Source organism: Gavialis gangeticus, unplaced genomic scaffold, assembly GCF_001723915.1.
Source record: "Gavialis gangeticus isolate Ggan-Ray unplaced genomic scaffold, GavGan_comp1, whole genome shotgun sequence".
Classification (NCBI taxonomy): domain Eukaryota; kingdom Metazoa; phylum Chordata; order Crocodylia; family Gavialidae; genus Gavialis; species Gavialis gangeticus.
The window spans coordinates 54,794,506-54,811,532 of record NW_017729006.1 but is presented as its reverse complement, the minus strand read 5'-3'; the positions used below and the strand labels follow the sequence as shown (position 1 = coordinate 54,811,532).

The window sequence follows — 17,027 nt, the reverse complement described above, 5'->3', positions numbered from 1 at the left end:
AAAAAAAAAAGCTTGTGTTGTTTACAGGCCCAGGAAAAGAGTTAACCTAGCTCTTGGCAGTGACACTTCTTTGCAGTATCCTGCCCCTGGCTCTACTCTGCACAGCAGGAGGCTCAGGCTTCCCTACCTCCATTCTGACCCCCCACCCCCAGACACAAACTATCAGGCACACTTCTGGGCACCTCCATTTACCCTGGAATAAGAATGGAGACATAAAACAACTATAGCAGAGCAAATGACCGTTCTACAATGTTAAGTAGGGAGCGGAGGGAAATTTCTGTTTCTATGACTATGCTTTCAGGGAGATGTAGCTTACTGTGAAGCTGGGGGGGTTTTAAAATTTCATTTCATTTCATGTCAGACTGATATCTGAGATGTTCTTCCATTTTAACTCAGTGTTTTCAAAACAGAAAAAAAATCTCATATATAGCTTAAACATCAAGGCACATCCAAGTTTTTCTTATCATTTTACATAACATTTTTTCTGAAGTCCTAACACCATAACTTAAGAGCAGTCATGGTAACATGCGAGGTACAGAGGAATCCAAAGCACTTATAAGTTTTCATAGTACTTCCTCTCTGACAATCATTGCAGTTGATTAGCTGCCTCAAATAACCAAATACACTAGGAAGAAGAGTCAAGTAAATGGTTTTTTAAATGTAGGTTATATTCTATACATTTGTCTGCACAGAGGCAAATATTGATAGCCTTCAGAACTTCTGTTTGATTCCAAAGTGAAAAAATCAGGCATACTTACTCTGCCATTACCCGCCTGACGTTGTTTGCATACAAAGATGGGTTCTTTCTTTCCTCTTCTGAAGGGACATACACAGGTAGAAACTGAAAAGAGAAAACCAAATTATATCAAAATATATATACATTTGAAAACATTTGTATTATTACATTGTAGTGAAAGATATATGTAGCAGTCCTGCTCAGAATAAAATTAAAGCAGTAGTGTGGGAAGACAGCAATTTAAAAACCAAGATCTAGAAAACCTGATGTAATACACACTTAAAGCCACATCATAGGCTACAGCTGTCCATAATGGTGTGGCTCCATTCCTGCTGTCAGTAACACAGATTAGCTTCAATTCTTTTATTGACATGGGGTCTACCTACGTGTACTACAAATACCTTCTCCACTGCTCCTAGTGTAGCAGAAGAGAGAATGACCAAACTTCTACATCAGCCCATTAAGCCTTCCTGCCCCTCTGGACACTTCAACTCAGGGTCACCTGAACAGTGACTCCTTAACCACAGTACAAGGCGAGCAGTGCAAAGATGAACTGTAAACATCCTTTGTACGAGGTGCCTAGCATGTTACACGCCCTTCAGTTATACACAAGAACGTGGTGCAAGATCTTTAGATAACAAGAAATATAACTAAAAGACTTTGTGAAAAGTAATCAAGGGGTGTCCCTTATGAAGCTATACAGAAGATGCACCTTAATGTATTTTCATAACAAAATGTTATCCCTTGCTCCATAGTTTGTATATTCAGTGCAGGGAATTCATTCGTCTATGGGTAGCAGAAAAAGTGTGGTAGGACAAGGAGATGAAATGGTTTCTAGTTGAGTAATTCCAAATCAGACTCTATTGTCACTTTTTATAACTCAGCAGAATTCTGAATGTCTGTCTCCCCATATTTTCTCTCTCTCACACTCCCTTCCTCCACATGCACAGAAAACACTAGAAGATGAGCTGGGCTGAAGCAGTTAAATGTAGTTAAGCCCTGAAAAAGCAAATTACAAATGCACAATATCTTCCTGAAGTATTTCTAAGTTTCTGCAACCTTACTGCTCAACTCTTCTACTAGTCACTACCCTGTTTGCAGCATACATCATAAGTTAAATGCAATTTATACAGAAAACAAATATTAAACTGCTCATACTTATAGAGCAATATTTTTTTTTCCTCCCAGTTAACTGCCTAATCTCAACTGCCCAGAGGAAAGGGGTGTTTCTGGCTTGAGATACAGCTAAAACAACACACATGAGAAAACTTTAGACTGTTAAAGATCTTATCTTGCACAGTTATGCCAGTGAATTTTTTTTTAAACAAAAATCAAGAATAAAACACAGCATGAAATGCTATAAAAATCTAAGAATCCCTTTAAGAATACTTTCTAAAAAAGCTAGCATGCAAACAGTACCTGTACTGAAAATGCACAATGCAAAGTTAAGGCTGCACATGAAAATTTAACTTTCATATTTCCCCATTCTCACATGCTTAATTGTGCAACTTCTTTTGTTTTGACTGAGGTATTAAAAGATTCTGTATGTGCAGGAAGAAATTTTGCATTTTTTTTCCTTCCAAAGAAAAATCTTAACATTGCACATTAATCACTGATATCTGAAAATAAGGTATCCATAGCTACCAAAGCACTTGGCAACTTGAATGACAATGTATCCTTTAAATGAAAATGCACAGCAGCCACAGAGGAAGGTTAGGAATTTTTAACTTTGATTTTGGGTAAAGCTTTCAGCTAGAAAGTCTATGTATACTACATGTGGATGGTATTAACCCTGCACTAGAATGCATTGCTGACACGAAGTCTCACTACATATTTTTACCATGTGATACCATTACTCTGCATATGTAGTATATAAGAGTATTTTTCCTTTTACTGCCTGTAATAAGACAGTATCGATACTTTTATACTAACCTCAATTTCCACAGAATTGTGAAACTGACACAAGGTAAGCCATAGTATTTCCATCCTTAAAAAAACAAAACAAAAACAAAGCAGAATTTTTGATTGTAGCAAAAGCAATGCACTGCATTTGAAGTTCCTCAGCTAGCATTATATAGCTAAGATGCATATTCAGAAAAAATGCATTTGGATGGCACTTTTACATGTATTACTAGTTTCTATAAACAAGTACCAAAAAAATTTCACATTCAACAGATAGCCAATGATATGGGAAGTCTGAAGCAGTAAGAAAGTCACATTCCTTTGGGAATACCTCCGCTGTAGTATGACTAATATGTACACAAACCATCTAAACATAACAGAAGTAGTGCATCTGTTTAAGAAAACTGTCCAGATTCATGCATGTATGCAGTTTGGGAGGTGGCAGGGGTCCAGATTCATGCATGTATGCAGTTTGGGAGGTGGCAGGGGGGAAGGGGAAGGCAGAATGTCAAAATCATAGTTGCCTACATTTAATGTTTTAGCCCACTGAAAGAAATATACACATATCTATCTTGCTTTCCTTTACCACATTCAAAATAAAACTTAAGGGAAGCAAAAAGCATGTAATGTGCCATTTAAGGATAAAGAAACCAACTTTGTTTCAGATGGTGTTAGCACCCAACTCCAGAAAAGGACATAAGGACAAAACTACTACAGAATAACTTATTCTCAGAATTACTCATGGTAAGGAGCAGGCATGACCAGCTCTCCTAAACTGACTGCTTGCAGTAGGTCTTAGTTATTACAGTGCCTGACCACTAGGTGCCAGGGGAGCCAAAGCTTCACTTACACCAAAAGATCTGCAACAAAATCTGTCAGAAGTATATGAGTTACTTCTAAAATTGTAAGTTTGTGTATATTGTGGTGTGAGGAGTCCTCACTATTTACAAATCTCTTGGACTCTGAAAAGATTGTCAGCCTTCATGGAAAGGAAGCTATTTTGCCTAGTGGCAAATGCCAACACAAAAGCTTTGTGCTGTTATGCTGAGAGAAAGTGATGCTCTGAGGAAACTTCAGAAAGTGCAGAAGGTGGAAGCACAAACAACTTGAGATTTTCCAGTGTAATGCACATGTGTTAACTTCAGCCTTCCTTCCCAGCTGTATTCAGGAAAATTATGGTTAATTCACTACATGTAAATTTACAGTGGGTTAGTAAAACTGTATTGATCCAGGCAGGTACAGAGGCTAAGAATTAATGCAGACTTAATTCACAGTAATATAATTTATTTTGTAAGTGAAATAAAATACATTTAATAAAAGGGACCTGAATTCTAAACAAGTATCTTTGTCATTTAATGTGGTTTAACTTGAGCAGATGAGTTAATCCACACTGTGAACAGATGTAACTTATGAAACACTTCAACGGGTGAGCCATACAGACATCCAGGCCCTCTGATGCATTCCAAAAGCAGCCAAAAGTGCTCCACAAAAGTACCAGTTGAAATTGATATACTGTTTAAAAGCGTTTCACTTCCTGCTACATATGCATGCTCTCTGGTGCAGAACAAAGGACCCATGGATTCTCCATCAAATCCCACAGTGCTCCTCTCCTGCCCCTTTCTTCACAGGGCAGGTGAGGGAGAGATCGGGGAGAGAGAAGGGAGAACAATCATTCAGTGCTGTGGTCATCTGCTTTCTGCAAAAGATCAGGGAGACACGGCAGCAGAAAAGCACGAGGGAGCTGAGGGCTGGAAAACTGGAATCCTGGTTCTGGCAGTGGCACATGGGCAGGAGCAGGAGGGGCTTAGGATGGTGGCAGGATTCAAGGAGTGCTCTAAGCATGGGGAGCACCAGCACCCTGGTTGCTGACTGATGCCCCAGCTAAACTGCTGCTGTGGTGCCGATTCTCCCTCTGGTTGCTGCTGCCTTCTCTCTTCCTCCTAAGAGTGCCAGGAACAATCAGGGTGTCAAAGCCCCTAGCACTAAAGGCGTTCTCAGGGTCTGACCACTGCTGCAATATCCCTGCACTGCTGCCACCAGGATCCCAGTTCTCCAGCCCCCAAACTCTGTGCACCTCTTTGCTTCAGTACAGTGTAGGCCAAAGTCATAGGAGAACACTCACAAGAACCAGCTCTGCTTCACCACCCCCCACCCTTCCATAAAAAAAAAAAAAGGGTTGCAGCCTTGGCAGTGATGAGCTGCAGAATAGCACTGACTGCTCCACTCCCCCTCAGGAGGGGGCAGAGGGAGAAGCAGAGCCACAGTTCACCACAGCATCTTGTTGTGGCTCCTGGCTGGAGATCTCAACATTGCATGCAGCCAATGGCAACTTCAAAGATCTCTAACTTAAGGGCACAACAGGCCCAGCAGCTGAAGTGTTACTCTTTTCTTAGCCATCCAAAATATGGGTGCGAGTTTTATGCAAGGAAATTGATTCCAGCATTTCTACGAGCATTCCACACTGGGATGGAGGCATGGGGATGCTGTAACGGCTGCCAAGACTCTGCTGTCTTTTTGGGCCCATGAAGGAGAGGCAGAGACCAGTTCTCAGCATTACTAACCCTCTCCTTCCAGCCCCAAAGTTCAGGCTTTAATCCCATCACAGCTACTGCCAAATTGGCAGCAGCATTTGAATCTTTTGCATTTCCTAAAGATGGCCAAAACATTCAAATGATGATGCTAAGAAATGTGGAGATATGAAAGTTGTATGTTGTGGGAGCAAAAGCAATCTGTCTCATCACATGCAGGTGGATCATATAACAATATTGAAATAAAAACGAAACAGGAAAACAAAAACAGTCCATAAAATAATCAAGCCAGTGGGACAAATGCCATCTAAGCTCGCATCGCCACTGGACAGAAATAAGTGGCAGAAAACAATACTAGTTTATTTCTAGATTTTTCCAGATGAGGGTTTTTTGTTTTTGTTTTTTTTAATGATGTGGCAATCAACAGGAAAGACTCATTCATTTTATGGAATATCCTAATAACCAATAATGCCCATCTGACAGTACACTTGTAACACCAAGCTAATTTACAAAAGCAATCACAGCACAAGAAAGAAGACATGATTGACTTACGCTCCTGGTCCTTGCCATGTCCATGTGATTGTATCCTAAGAAGTGCAAAACAAATGCAATTATTTTCTCTAAGTCCTCATGAAGATAGCAATGAACCATTTAAAAAAAAGCTACTTCCATTAGGAATAAACTGAATGCTAAACAGGAATAAGCTTGCCTTTTATAAAGTTAAGAAACACAGTTCAGGTGTAATTCAGTGTTTACATACACAAAAATTATGTTCATAGCACATCTGAAGACTCTTTGGATCCTTCAAAAGATGCCCACTTAAAAATATATACATTTAGAAAAAATTAACTGCAATTCAGATGCTTCTTTTGTCCCATTAGATTTTTTTTTTTAAATAGGTAACTGCCAGTAAGGGTATAAACAGAAGCATATGAAAGAAAGAATGCAAGAGATGACCCACCAGGTCAGACCACAGGTCCATGCTACCATGAACCAAATTTCTCTCACAGCAATGCAGTGCAGATCCTAATGGGATGAGCATTTAAGCAGGGCCTATCCAGACTGATTTGTCCCTTGTCCCCCCCTCCCTCTACAGCTTCCAACTTCCAGAGGCCTGGGAACTCTAAGTCTGGAGGTTGGAAAATGGAGTCTGTGTTATGAAGAACTTGAAATCTGAAAAAACAAAAAGAGCAAAGCAAATGCTAGAAAAAGATATGACATTAAAAAAGATCAATGTAATGAGTGGCGTACAGTTTATCATCAAAATACCTTTATTTCTAAGCAGCAAAACTGGAAAGTATTTTTACTACTACTACTGCGCCAAGGCCTTTATGGGTTGGCTACATTCTTTTTGGTTTTGCAGTAGAAGTGCACCTTGAAAAAGAATTTTAAAACAGGAGAGCATACAGTTAAAAACACAAAAGACAATCCAAGCCTCAAAAAGGCACTGCATGAGTAGTGAGCAACCTGGGAGCAAGGTAGCAAAGACATGGTGATGGAAGGAGTGGACAGAAGTGGGCATCATGTGTGTTGCAGAGGGAGGGAGATATAAGCAGTTAAATAAGATAGGACTGGGATGACCTGGAAGGAAAGGCTGGAAACTTGAACTTGATGCAAAGGAGAAAGGAGGGGAGTGATGTGCTGATAAGTGTTTCAGCTCAAACAAGAAAGTTTAGAGTGCTTGTGCTTTTGAGTAGATTTGAGGGAGGTCATCAGGAGCCAAGCAAGGAATAGCAGTCCAAAACAAAGATAAGGGTCTGTACAAAAAATTGAGCCATTGGAACAGAAAAAGGAAGTGGTATGAAGAAATAAGCTGCCTGATTTGGTAAAGACATGCATTTGTAACATAAGAAAGAGGAAAGAGTTTAAGATCAATTGTAGATTAGAAGCCTAATAGACCAGGAGGCATTACTGGAAAATGAGGGGATTAGACAGGTTTGGAAGGAAGCAAGCTTCAGTTTTCCAGAAACTGTCAGAGAGAGAGAACTTTAAGATTTGGAAGTTAACTTCAAAATTTTACTTCATTATACAAGAAAGTGGAAGTGAGGCTGTAGAGCCAAAGACAGTCACCCTTTATTTTAGAAGATGGACTGCGGGGATCAAAACAGAGTGGTTGACTGAAGCTTATCCAGACTCTCACTACTGTATGCAAACTAAGATAAAACAGACAGTTGTGCCAGAAAAGCAATATTTTATCTGTAGCTGATATGAGCACTGTATGTATTTATAAAAAGCTTCCAACTCTTGCTCAGGGACAGCAGTTATTTTGTTAGAGGCAAAGCACAATTTGAAGATTCTGTACCTAAAAAAGTGAAACCTTTGAAAGGTTTCTTTTCCAAACAATAGAGGAGACTTAAGGAAGTACTAAGACTAAAAGCTCTGAATTTTTTTTTTTTTTAAATATAGTCAGTATTGCAATCTGGGCCTTTAAGATTAGCACTGAGCTGTGGAGATGGGGTATGTATTTGAATTATTATGGAGAGTCCGAGATCTGCCTTTAGAAAATTATGGAAATCTGCAAAGCAGCACAACAAGCAAATTGCAAGTGTAAGTTGAACATGAGATGTGCATTCACACATGCAGGCACATGTGCTTGCAGCAGCTCAAATAGCAGCACACATCTGTGCTGGAGATTTATGCCTCAGCACATGCCTAAACATGCACTTTGGGGCGAATTGTACCACTTGAGGCATGCTGAACCTGCCCAGCTCTGCCTGGATCTTCAGCCAGGGGATGCTGCTGGCCCTAACAGTATAAAAAGCTGCCCTGGCAAGCAGCTCAAGACTACATGACCTCACGAGCTTGAGGCCCAGCCAGTCGGTATCCGGGGACACTAGCCCCTTTGTGCCAGCTGGACTACTGACGCAGCCCTAACCTGAAGAGAGGGGCCCCTGTACCCTCTACCCGCTGCACCAGTCTGGAAGTGGGAGCTGCTGCCTGGCTGTCATCTGCTGCCACCTGCGACAGCATCAGCTCTTTTGGACCTGCGGCCCCATGGCTGCACACCTGCCAGACCTGGACAGGGACTGCACAGCCACCTGGGCTGTGGTATGGGGACTGCAGCAAAGCCTCCTGCACCTCTGGGCCAGTAGCCCGTGGCTGCACAGTTGGCCTTCAGCTGGCACTGCTATCATGTCTTCTGGTGCCCCCGCTCTGCCATCTAGGCAACCTCCTGGGGCAACAGGGCCTCAACACAGAGAGGCTCTGGCTGGGTGTCAAACTGTCTCTGGAGGACTCAACCTCACCACTTTTTTTCAGCAGTTTTTAATTTGATACCAGGATTTCCAGGTATCAAAATCAGTGTCCGTGCTGTGCAAACATGCAGCACGGGGAACATTTTTTGGTTCCCAGAGTGCCTCTTGCAGCGTCTCAAACTGCTTTGAGACGCTGCAACAGGCATGTGCTTACTTGTATGGATGTGCCCAAGGAGGCTTCAATAGCCATGAAATAGGTTAACTTGTAGCAGAATAAACAAGCGAATGAAAATAAAGTGGGGGGAAAAAACTGCACAAGAACAGCCACAATCTTAGAATACAATGGCCTTGATTGCCTACAAAGGAGTTTTGGACCTGAACGCACACGCGCGCGCGCACACACGCATGCACGCACGCAGGTTTTGACAGGAATTAAGCCTACCTTAAATACAACTACCAATCTCTGGCAGAATAATATAGGCAAAGCAAAACTGTAAAACGTGGCAAAGGAATGTATGAAGAGAACTTAATATATTGCTATTGGTGCAAGCCCAGGGAGGTAACATGATAGCCCCTTACTTGGAATATGGATACTAACTGTCCAGAATCCAAAGACCTGAGGGATACTTAACCTACAGCAAAGAAATAAAGTGGACTCCTGAGTCTGAGCCACAAAAAGCAAGAGTTAATGAGTAGAATGGCACAATGCCCATTCATACAGCTAGAATTCTCTCCACTTCATGCCCAAAAACAACTGCATCAAAATGTAATCCCCCTGTTCCTGAAGAAATTGGACCCACGAGAGAGACACACAGCTGGTATTAGAAGCCTTAAGAAAAGGACTTCCAGACAAGTCAGCAACAATTAAGGAACTCTCCAAAGCAATCAGAATCAGACTTACTGTGCCATTTCTGACTGTTTCAGTCTACTGCAAAGCACCAATTCAAGAACTAGGTACAGGACTAGAGATTTATAACATACTTATCCAGAGCTCTGGGTTCCATAAGAGCTGCCCACCCTCCCTGGTGGTGGGAGGAAGGGGCAGTATGGAAGGAGGTGGCAGGGGGGTAATGCTTATGGAACCCAAAGGTCATTCCACCATCCAGTTTGGAAGTCAGGGTTCTGGACTACAGGAGGCAAAAGAGGCTGATTAGCTGAAGCCCACGGCAGACTTGCACTGCTCTATAAAATGTTAGAATAGGGCTTTGTTCTTAAATACAAATTTCTTATGCCTTAATTAGAACATCTATTCCTGAAAGTATAATTATGGAGGAGTTGCTGCCCCCACAGGGAGATCTCAGGAGGCCTAGACAGGGCTGGAACCAAGGACTATGGAAAAGTAAATCCATCAAGAATGAAGCTGAAAACACTTGAGGCCAAAGCAATAAACCTTCACGTTTCCTGCTCCTGCCTAACTATCCAAGGTCTAACTCCTCACAGCTCCACGAATACGTGCCAGCCTAGCCAACACAACACACAAGCTCCAAACCCTTCCCCACCTACCCTATCCTTCCCCACCTACTCTGCATCTCTTCTCTAGTTTCACCCTACCTTCCCAATCTAACCTAACATTAATCTGTAATAGAAATTTCTTTCCTTCTCCGCTCTTTTTTGTTTCTGAAGCTTATTTGCAGAAAAGGCTTAGAGATTATATGGTTTACCAAGATGGTGAATCTAGGGGAGGAGTAAATGCTAACAACCTAACTGACGGAACTGAATATTTTTGAGGACATACAGGGAAGTACTTGCACACACATAGCCACACAGATGTGATGTCACATCCATATATGAAAGAATGCTTGCTTACCCAGCAGAAAGGATTAAGACAATGCATCATTCATCTACATTCTCAACATTTCTAGACTTAAAAAGGTCCTGTTGCAGTTATGGAATTTGTAATGGGCAGGGGAAAAAGTTTTTTCCTACCCCACACCAGTCTTTTTTACTTAATTTTAGGTCACAAAAATCACCACAGAATCATAGAAAATTAGGGTTGGAAGAGACCTCAGGAGGTCATCTAGTCCAACCCCATGCTCAAACAGGACAATCAACAATTAGATCATCCCAGCCAAAGCTTTGTCTACCCAGGTCCTAAAAACCTCTAAGGATGAAGACTCTACAACCTCTCTGGGTAACCTGCCCCAATGCTTTACTACTCTTCTACTGAGAAAGTTCTTCCTAATATCCAACCTAAATTTCCTTTGTGGCAACTTGAAACCATTTGTCTTTTTTTTGTCATCTGCCACCACTGAGGACAGTCTAGTTCCTTTGTCTTGGGAACCACGCTTCAGGTAGTTGAAGGCTGCTATTACATCCCCTCTCAGTCTTCTCTTCTCCAGACTAGATAAGCCCAGTTTCCCCAGCCTCGCCTTGCAAGTAACGTGCTCAGCCCCCTAACCATTTTTGTTGCCCTCCACTGGACTCTCTCCAATTTTTCCATATCCTTTCTGCAACGGGAGGCCCAAAACTGGACACAGTACTCCAGATGTGGCCTCACCAGCGCCAAATAGAGGAGAATAATTACTTCCCTTGATCCGCTGGCAACACTCTTAATGCAGCCCAGTATACTGTTAGCCTTCTTTACAACAAGGGCATACTGTTGGCTCACACTCTTAGATCTTGTTTGAAATTTGTGGGGGCAGAAGCAATCCCCAGTATGTTTTTGTAGCTTAAAGCAGAAGCACTCAATGTGTGGGTCATGGGCCAGATGCTGCCCCCCATGGCATGCCATCCAGCCTGTGGGACTCTCCACAGGCCTGTGGGGAGCCCTGTGGGCCATGGCTGCCTTCCACACCCAACCTAGCACATGGGACTAGGCAGAGGTGGTGCAGGGCCTACAGAGCCTAGTCTCCACACACAGGACCAGGCAGGGCCCTGATCCCAGTGGCCAAGGGTGGCACAGGGCCCTGGCACCTAATCCAGCCTGCAGATGTGTCCCATGCACACCCCTAATCTAATCCATGGTGGTTAATTTGACTTTAATTTTACCTTCAGACACATTTACACATGCTCCAGGGATGAGGGAGGAGTGACACTCCTTCACTCCTAATGAAGTGATAATTAGAGCTGCTCCAAGATTTTTTGTGCATTTCAAAGAGATTTACAATCTTCAGACAGGCTGCATAAAGAAATCTACTGTTCAAGACATCAGGCTGAAGACTTTATACAGCATTCATCTCAAAAGATGTCAAATAAACATGCTGTTACAAGTCCTAGGGTGTAATTGCAACTGACCTGGATACTTTTAAAAAAAATTGCTCTTGGCTCTATCTACCAAAAACCGTTGAGGAATTAAAGTATTCTCTCCTCACCACACTGACTAAATGAAATCCCCTCCTCTCTACCCCCCCACCTAAAAACCTCGATTTTACAAACTGGAGATTGCCTTAGAAGATTTTTCCTAATACTTTAAGTGGATAGAGGGAATTCTTTCAGGAGAGGAAAAGAGCAAGAGCAAAAAGTAAAGCAAGTTGATAAAAATCAGCAATTAACCTACACCTGTTTCCTGCTGGGCTTTTGTCTACAAAAAGCCAACAAACACACCAATGGCAAGTGTGCACTCTAAGTTAAACAATTTGATGGCAAAGCAGCAAACCCCATAGCCAAAATTAAAAAAAATTGAGAAAGCAACTGAACTTACCAGTTTGTTAGGATACCGTAAAACTACTGGCTGTACAGGAACTCCAGGGATAAATGCACCTGGAAGGCATATGCATATCATTACTTTTTTGCATAAAATTTCTTTACTACAGTAAACTGTTCACTTCCAAAAGACTCTGTGAAAAATGGTTATTTTTTTCAGTCTTTCATGAAGAACAGTTAGAATTCACCTCATGACAAAGGAAAAAAAGCAAAAGTAAGTAGCTAATAATAATCCCTTTGAAAAAGTTATTTTAAAAAGACAATATATGTCCAAAAGTATATACACTGTGGTCACTTATAAAGGAAATATAAACAATTAACAGATTGTAAAAAAAATGCTAAATCCTTCACTGTCAACTTAAATGCAAATAATCAAGTACAAAAGAAACATTTTTATCACATCCCACTCCCTCAAATTTGACATCAGGATTATTGATTTCTTTTTTTTTTTTGGGTGGCGCATGCTGCTGCCATGTGTGCCGCCCTGCTTTTTTCTGGCCTGGGTTTCTTGGACCCCAGGATCTCCTGGGGTCAAAAACAACCCTCCCCCCACCCCATCGCAAGGTAGCAGCATGGGAAACACTGGCATGTGCACCGAGTGGCACCGCAGATGGGCCTGTGGCACCATATACTGCAAGTCTGCACTTGTCTGGACACAGTCAAGGGAGCCAAAGAGCACTGCTCCCAGAACTGGTCTTCTTGCTGCTGTCCATTCACCTAGCTGCTGACACATCATGGCTAGGGTAACAAGTCAAAAAGATCTGATGCACTAACAAGCCCTTCTAGACTGATGCAGTTTGTGTCTGCAAAACACCTCTTGGTTATTAATTCCTAATGGTTTCACAAACAAAAATTTATCCTGGGAAAAGCACTTTCATGCTGCTGTTCCAACAGTTTCAACTGTTGAAGTATGGCGTTTTGCCAAAGAAAGGTCAGAAAACAGAGGATCATCCTCTTAACTAGTATTGCTATACTGGAAGAAGTTTCTGGGGCAGACCTGGCCAGAGTACCTCTCAACAGTTGTGTGTAGGTGCATCTAGTTGGAAAGTGATAGTCAGCTACATATTATTTAGCAGTAGATGTTGCAGCACCCTCACACTGAATACTTATGCTTTTGGTATTTCAGACTGCTCTATCACAAAGGATACAAAAATTCAGCAAGAGAAACTGTTCACAGCTCAGAAACAAAGGAAAAATACTATTTGAATTGGATTCAAAGTGCGTAATTGTAAAAATGTAGTCCAGCTAGGGCAGTGATTCTCAACTTTCTTTGGTCCCTGGGCACCAAAACTGAACAAATAAGGTATTGCAAGCAATGCTTTCTCTCTCTGCATCAACTCCGCTTTCAGACACAGGAAATTAAAATGTGGTAAAACTATGCCATAGTGATCTATAGCATTAAAAAAATTCCACTTCAATCCCAGCCCTTCACAAGGCTTTTTCATTCACACTTTTCAGTAGCAAGCCAATTACAATGCAAACAATACATTTAAAATGCTAAAGCAATGAGAGCATGCTATAAAAGGAAAATTAAAAATACCTACCAGGCTTGAAGGTAATTAAACAGGATCTGTTTGTGCAAGTGCCTTCAGGAAATATTATTATCTTGGAGTAAAAACAAAGTTCACTTTTATGAAATATAACTATTCCATGTGGATTTATTTATAAATATTTACATCTTTAAAGACAAAATTAAAAAATTCTTCATATAATTAACTATAATAATTTCAGGGGGGGGATTGAGTTAAGATTCTTTTTCAATCCAAGTGAAGTTGTTTATTTTCATATGCAAACTGAACACCAGAGAACTCTGTTCTACAACCCTTCTTATGGGTTGTAAAACTAGATTCAAATCCAAAATGTTAAAAAAAAATTAATTCAGTTCTCTTTCAGTTTCTTCAAAACACATGCGCCTAAAGACCTAGTTTCACAAAAAAATAAGAAAACTGCCACAAACTAATCAAGATCCCTCTCTCAGATTGGAAAGAGAAAAAATAGTCTCGCCCCCGCATACTAGCTACCTGGTAGTTATTTAGATACCACCATTGCAGAGACCCTAGAACACCTAAATGAATATTTTAACAAGAAAAAAAAAAGATTCTTAAGACTTAACTGAATTATCAGCAGAAGGAAGAGAAGGTTAAATTCTGAGTAGACTCCACTCAGAAAAAGAGAAATAGGAAAGATACTGACAGCTCATATCACCAATTCCAAATTGCTGAATTCAAGGGAAGTGAATGCGTACTGCCAGTGAACAGACTACGAGACTAGGACTCAGGAGAGCTGGGTTCTACTTCCAGCACTGCTCCTGGCTTTCTAAGTAACTCTGAACATGTTACTCTGCTCTTTACTCAGCTTCCTCTTCTTTAAAGCATCGGTAATACATACTTCCCTCTGCAGCACTGCAAGTTCCTTTGATAAAAGTCCCTAGGTAAGGACAAGACACTGTTCCACTCCATTACTCTAAATGGGTCAATGACCACATAATTACGTAGTAGTCTCATCCATATCACAAGAAGAGGCTCTAATAGGTTTCCAAATTACAATCTAATGTACACGCTTTCAGGAAGTTTAGGCATGCAGCACAGAGCCTGAAGTATCCCTCCTTTTCCATTTCTCTCCCCAAAGCAAACTGCATGGGCCTCCCTGAGGAAGGAGAGGGAGCAGGAGCCCGGAGATCCTGGCTACAAGGAACAATGGGAGAGCAGCACCTAGGAGGGAGCCCCACAGCCCATAAGCTAAGAGCTCATGAGTTGCATGCAGTCCGTGGGCAGCCAACTGGATAGCCCTAGCGTACTGCATTATAACACTTGATATATCAAGTGTCAAACACCTCAATCATTCTTAACAATATTTAAATTTTAACAGCATCACTCCAGTGGAAATGATCTCCAAATGCTAAACACATCACAACAGAACTAAAGATGAGGCTAGAAATTCATCATGCAAGTAAGGATTTTAAGTTCTGTATCTCAGGGAGAAAAGCATAAGAGGATTAGGGTGATAGGGAAGAGTTGGAAACAGGACACGCTAAACTGCTATCAATAAATACCAAATATATTCTGTCACAGAAAAACCACAAGGTACCTGGGGCCATTTGCCTGACTGAGCACGTCTCTTTATCTCTTCAACTGTTTTCCTGCGAGAATCCTGGTCTGACCGAGACACAAATACCGGCCGGCAGTATTTAATTAGAGCTGAAAAGAAAAGAAAATTACATGCATGTTTTCATTATAACTTGCTTTCACCGCTGCTTTGTGGTATCACCTCACAGGCACCCTTTTGAACATGAACCTCTCTTACAAAGAAATAACTAGTCTAATTGAATCACCTTACAAAAATATTTTTTCAGCTAAATAATGGCAATTCCTTGACCCATTTTCATTACCTAGATTGACAAATAAAAGGACAAAAAATTAGCAAAAAGTTCACTTTTTTTAAACGTAGTGAACGGATGGAAACTATATATGTAACTTTAAATGTAACTGTGTCTCTTTAATGTAAGCATATTTTTCTGCAGGAAATAAAAAGTTTGACCATCAAGACAGCTAGATTATTTCCTCTTGTAACAAATCTTCTTGGCAGGGATTCCAATGAAGAGAATCTGTGTGAGGACCTCTTTGTGGAGACCTTCCCCACAATCCTCTTGGACAAGATCTTTTTCCTTTTAAAGTAGGACACAAGGCAAATCCCAAACTTGACCTATGGAGATCCCTTAAGACATGGGGAGGCTAACCGTTTCTACAAAAACATTGCAAGTTTAGCTCCATGAGTGACTGGTGCCTCCTGATCTGGCAGGGCACCCGCAGAAGCCGCCAACCCTGGCAGGAGGGTAACCAGCCCTACCAACAGCATCAGTGTTGGCTGTCGGGGGGGGGCCCGTGCACCCCCTACCAGTCACCCATGTTTAACACTGCTGAAACTGCACTGCCCAGTACTCCCCACAGATGAATCTTATCTTTCCTAAAGAGTTTCCAGAGTCATAAAACGCAATTCATCTCCTTATCCAATGGAAAAGGGTTTCCCGATATTAACAGGATTTCTCTCATGCATCTCTTCCCCATAGACTATAATTTATGCTAGGCAGAGTGCGTATATATAATTATGTTTCCTGAGAGATGAAGGCCAAGATCTACAAAGGCACTGAATCAGGACTGGAGAATGAAATGCTTAAGTCTAACAACAGTGCAGTCTACAAGATCCCCCTACTAATGGCTTCAGCACCTTAAATTCCCCAATAAAACTCCCTAGACATAGACAATACTGGTCCTGCACAGGCTCAGAACTGACACCACCTTGGCTGGGCTGAACTGAGTTGAGATTCACAAGCTAGGTATCCCTAGACTTACATCCCCTGCAGGAGGACTATTTAACAGGCATGCTTTTAGCATGACTGATGCATACTGATAATTTAAAAAGAGGAGAGCAATCTAGTGATCTGTACCTAAATAGATAACTTAAATATCCAAGATGACCTCTACCTGACTCAAGAAGTCTATGAGCCAACAAGAGGCAAAGCGCTGCTCAACCTGGTACTGGCTACTGGGGGTGACCTAATCGGTGACCTAGTGATTGATGGGAAGCTGGGTGACATTGACCACAAGCTGATCACCTTCACCATCCATCATAAAGCTGGCAAGTCAGTCAGCAACACGGAAGTCCTTGACTTCAGGAAAGCTGACTTTGACAAGCTCAGAAGGCTTGTCAGTGAGGCCCTAAGGAACCACGACCCCAGGGGGAGGAGAGCTCAAGAAGAGCGGTTGCTCCTCAAGGGAGTGATCTTCAGTGCACAAGCTAATTCTATTCCACCTCGGAGGAAGGCAGCAAGAGGGCACAGCAGCCCCCCTGGCTCTCCAGGGACCTAGCAGACCTTCTGAGGCTAAAAAGAAAGGCCTACAAAGGATGGAGGATGGGATTCACCTCCAACAAGGATTATTCTGCACTGGTCCAGTCCTGCAGGGAGCAAACCAGGAAAGCCAAGGCTGCAACTGAACTCCAACTAGCTTTGAGCATCAAGGACAATAA

The 17,027-nt window shown here is 41.8% G+C and overlaps 1 protein-coding gene across 2 annotated transcripts in view; it reads right to left on the bottom strand.

Annotated features, from left to right (window-relative positions):
• The window catches only part of LPCAT1 (lysophosphatidylcholine acyltransferase 1), an 86,117-nt gene that overhangs the window by 46,762 nt on the left and 22,328 nt on the right, over positions 1–17,027 (bottom strand). For both annotated transcript variants that reach the window (XM_019509202.1, XM_019509203.1), the window contains exons 4-9: positions 15,090–15,199; positions 13,547–13,607; positions 12,001–12,059; positions 5,719–5,753; positions 2,669–2,723; positions 759–841 (exon numbers count right to left, since the gene is read on the bottom strand). In XM_019509202.1, the coding sequence (XP_019364747.1) occupies positions 759–841; positions 2,669–2,723; positions 5,719–5,753; positions 12,001–12,059; positions 13,547–13,607; positions 15,090–15,199 (403 nt within the window). The remainder of the gene's footprint in view (positions 1–758; positions 842–2,668; positions 2,724–5,718; positions 5,754–12,000; positions 12,060–13,546; positions 13,608–15,089; positions 15,200–17,027) is intronic.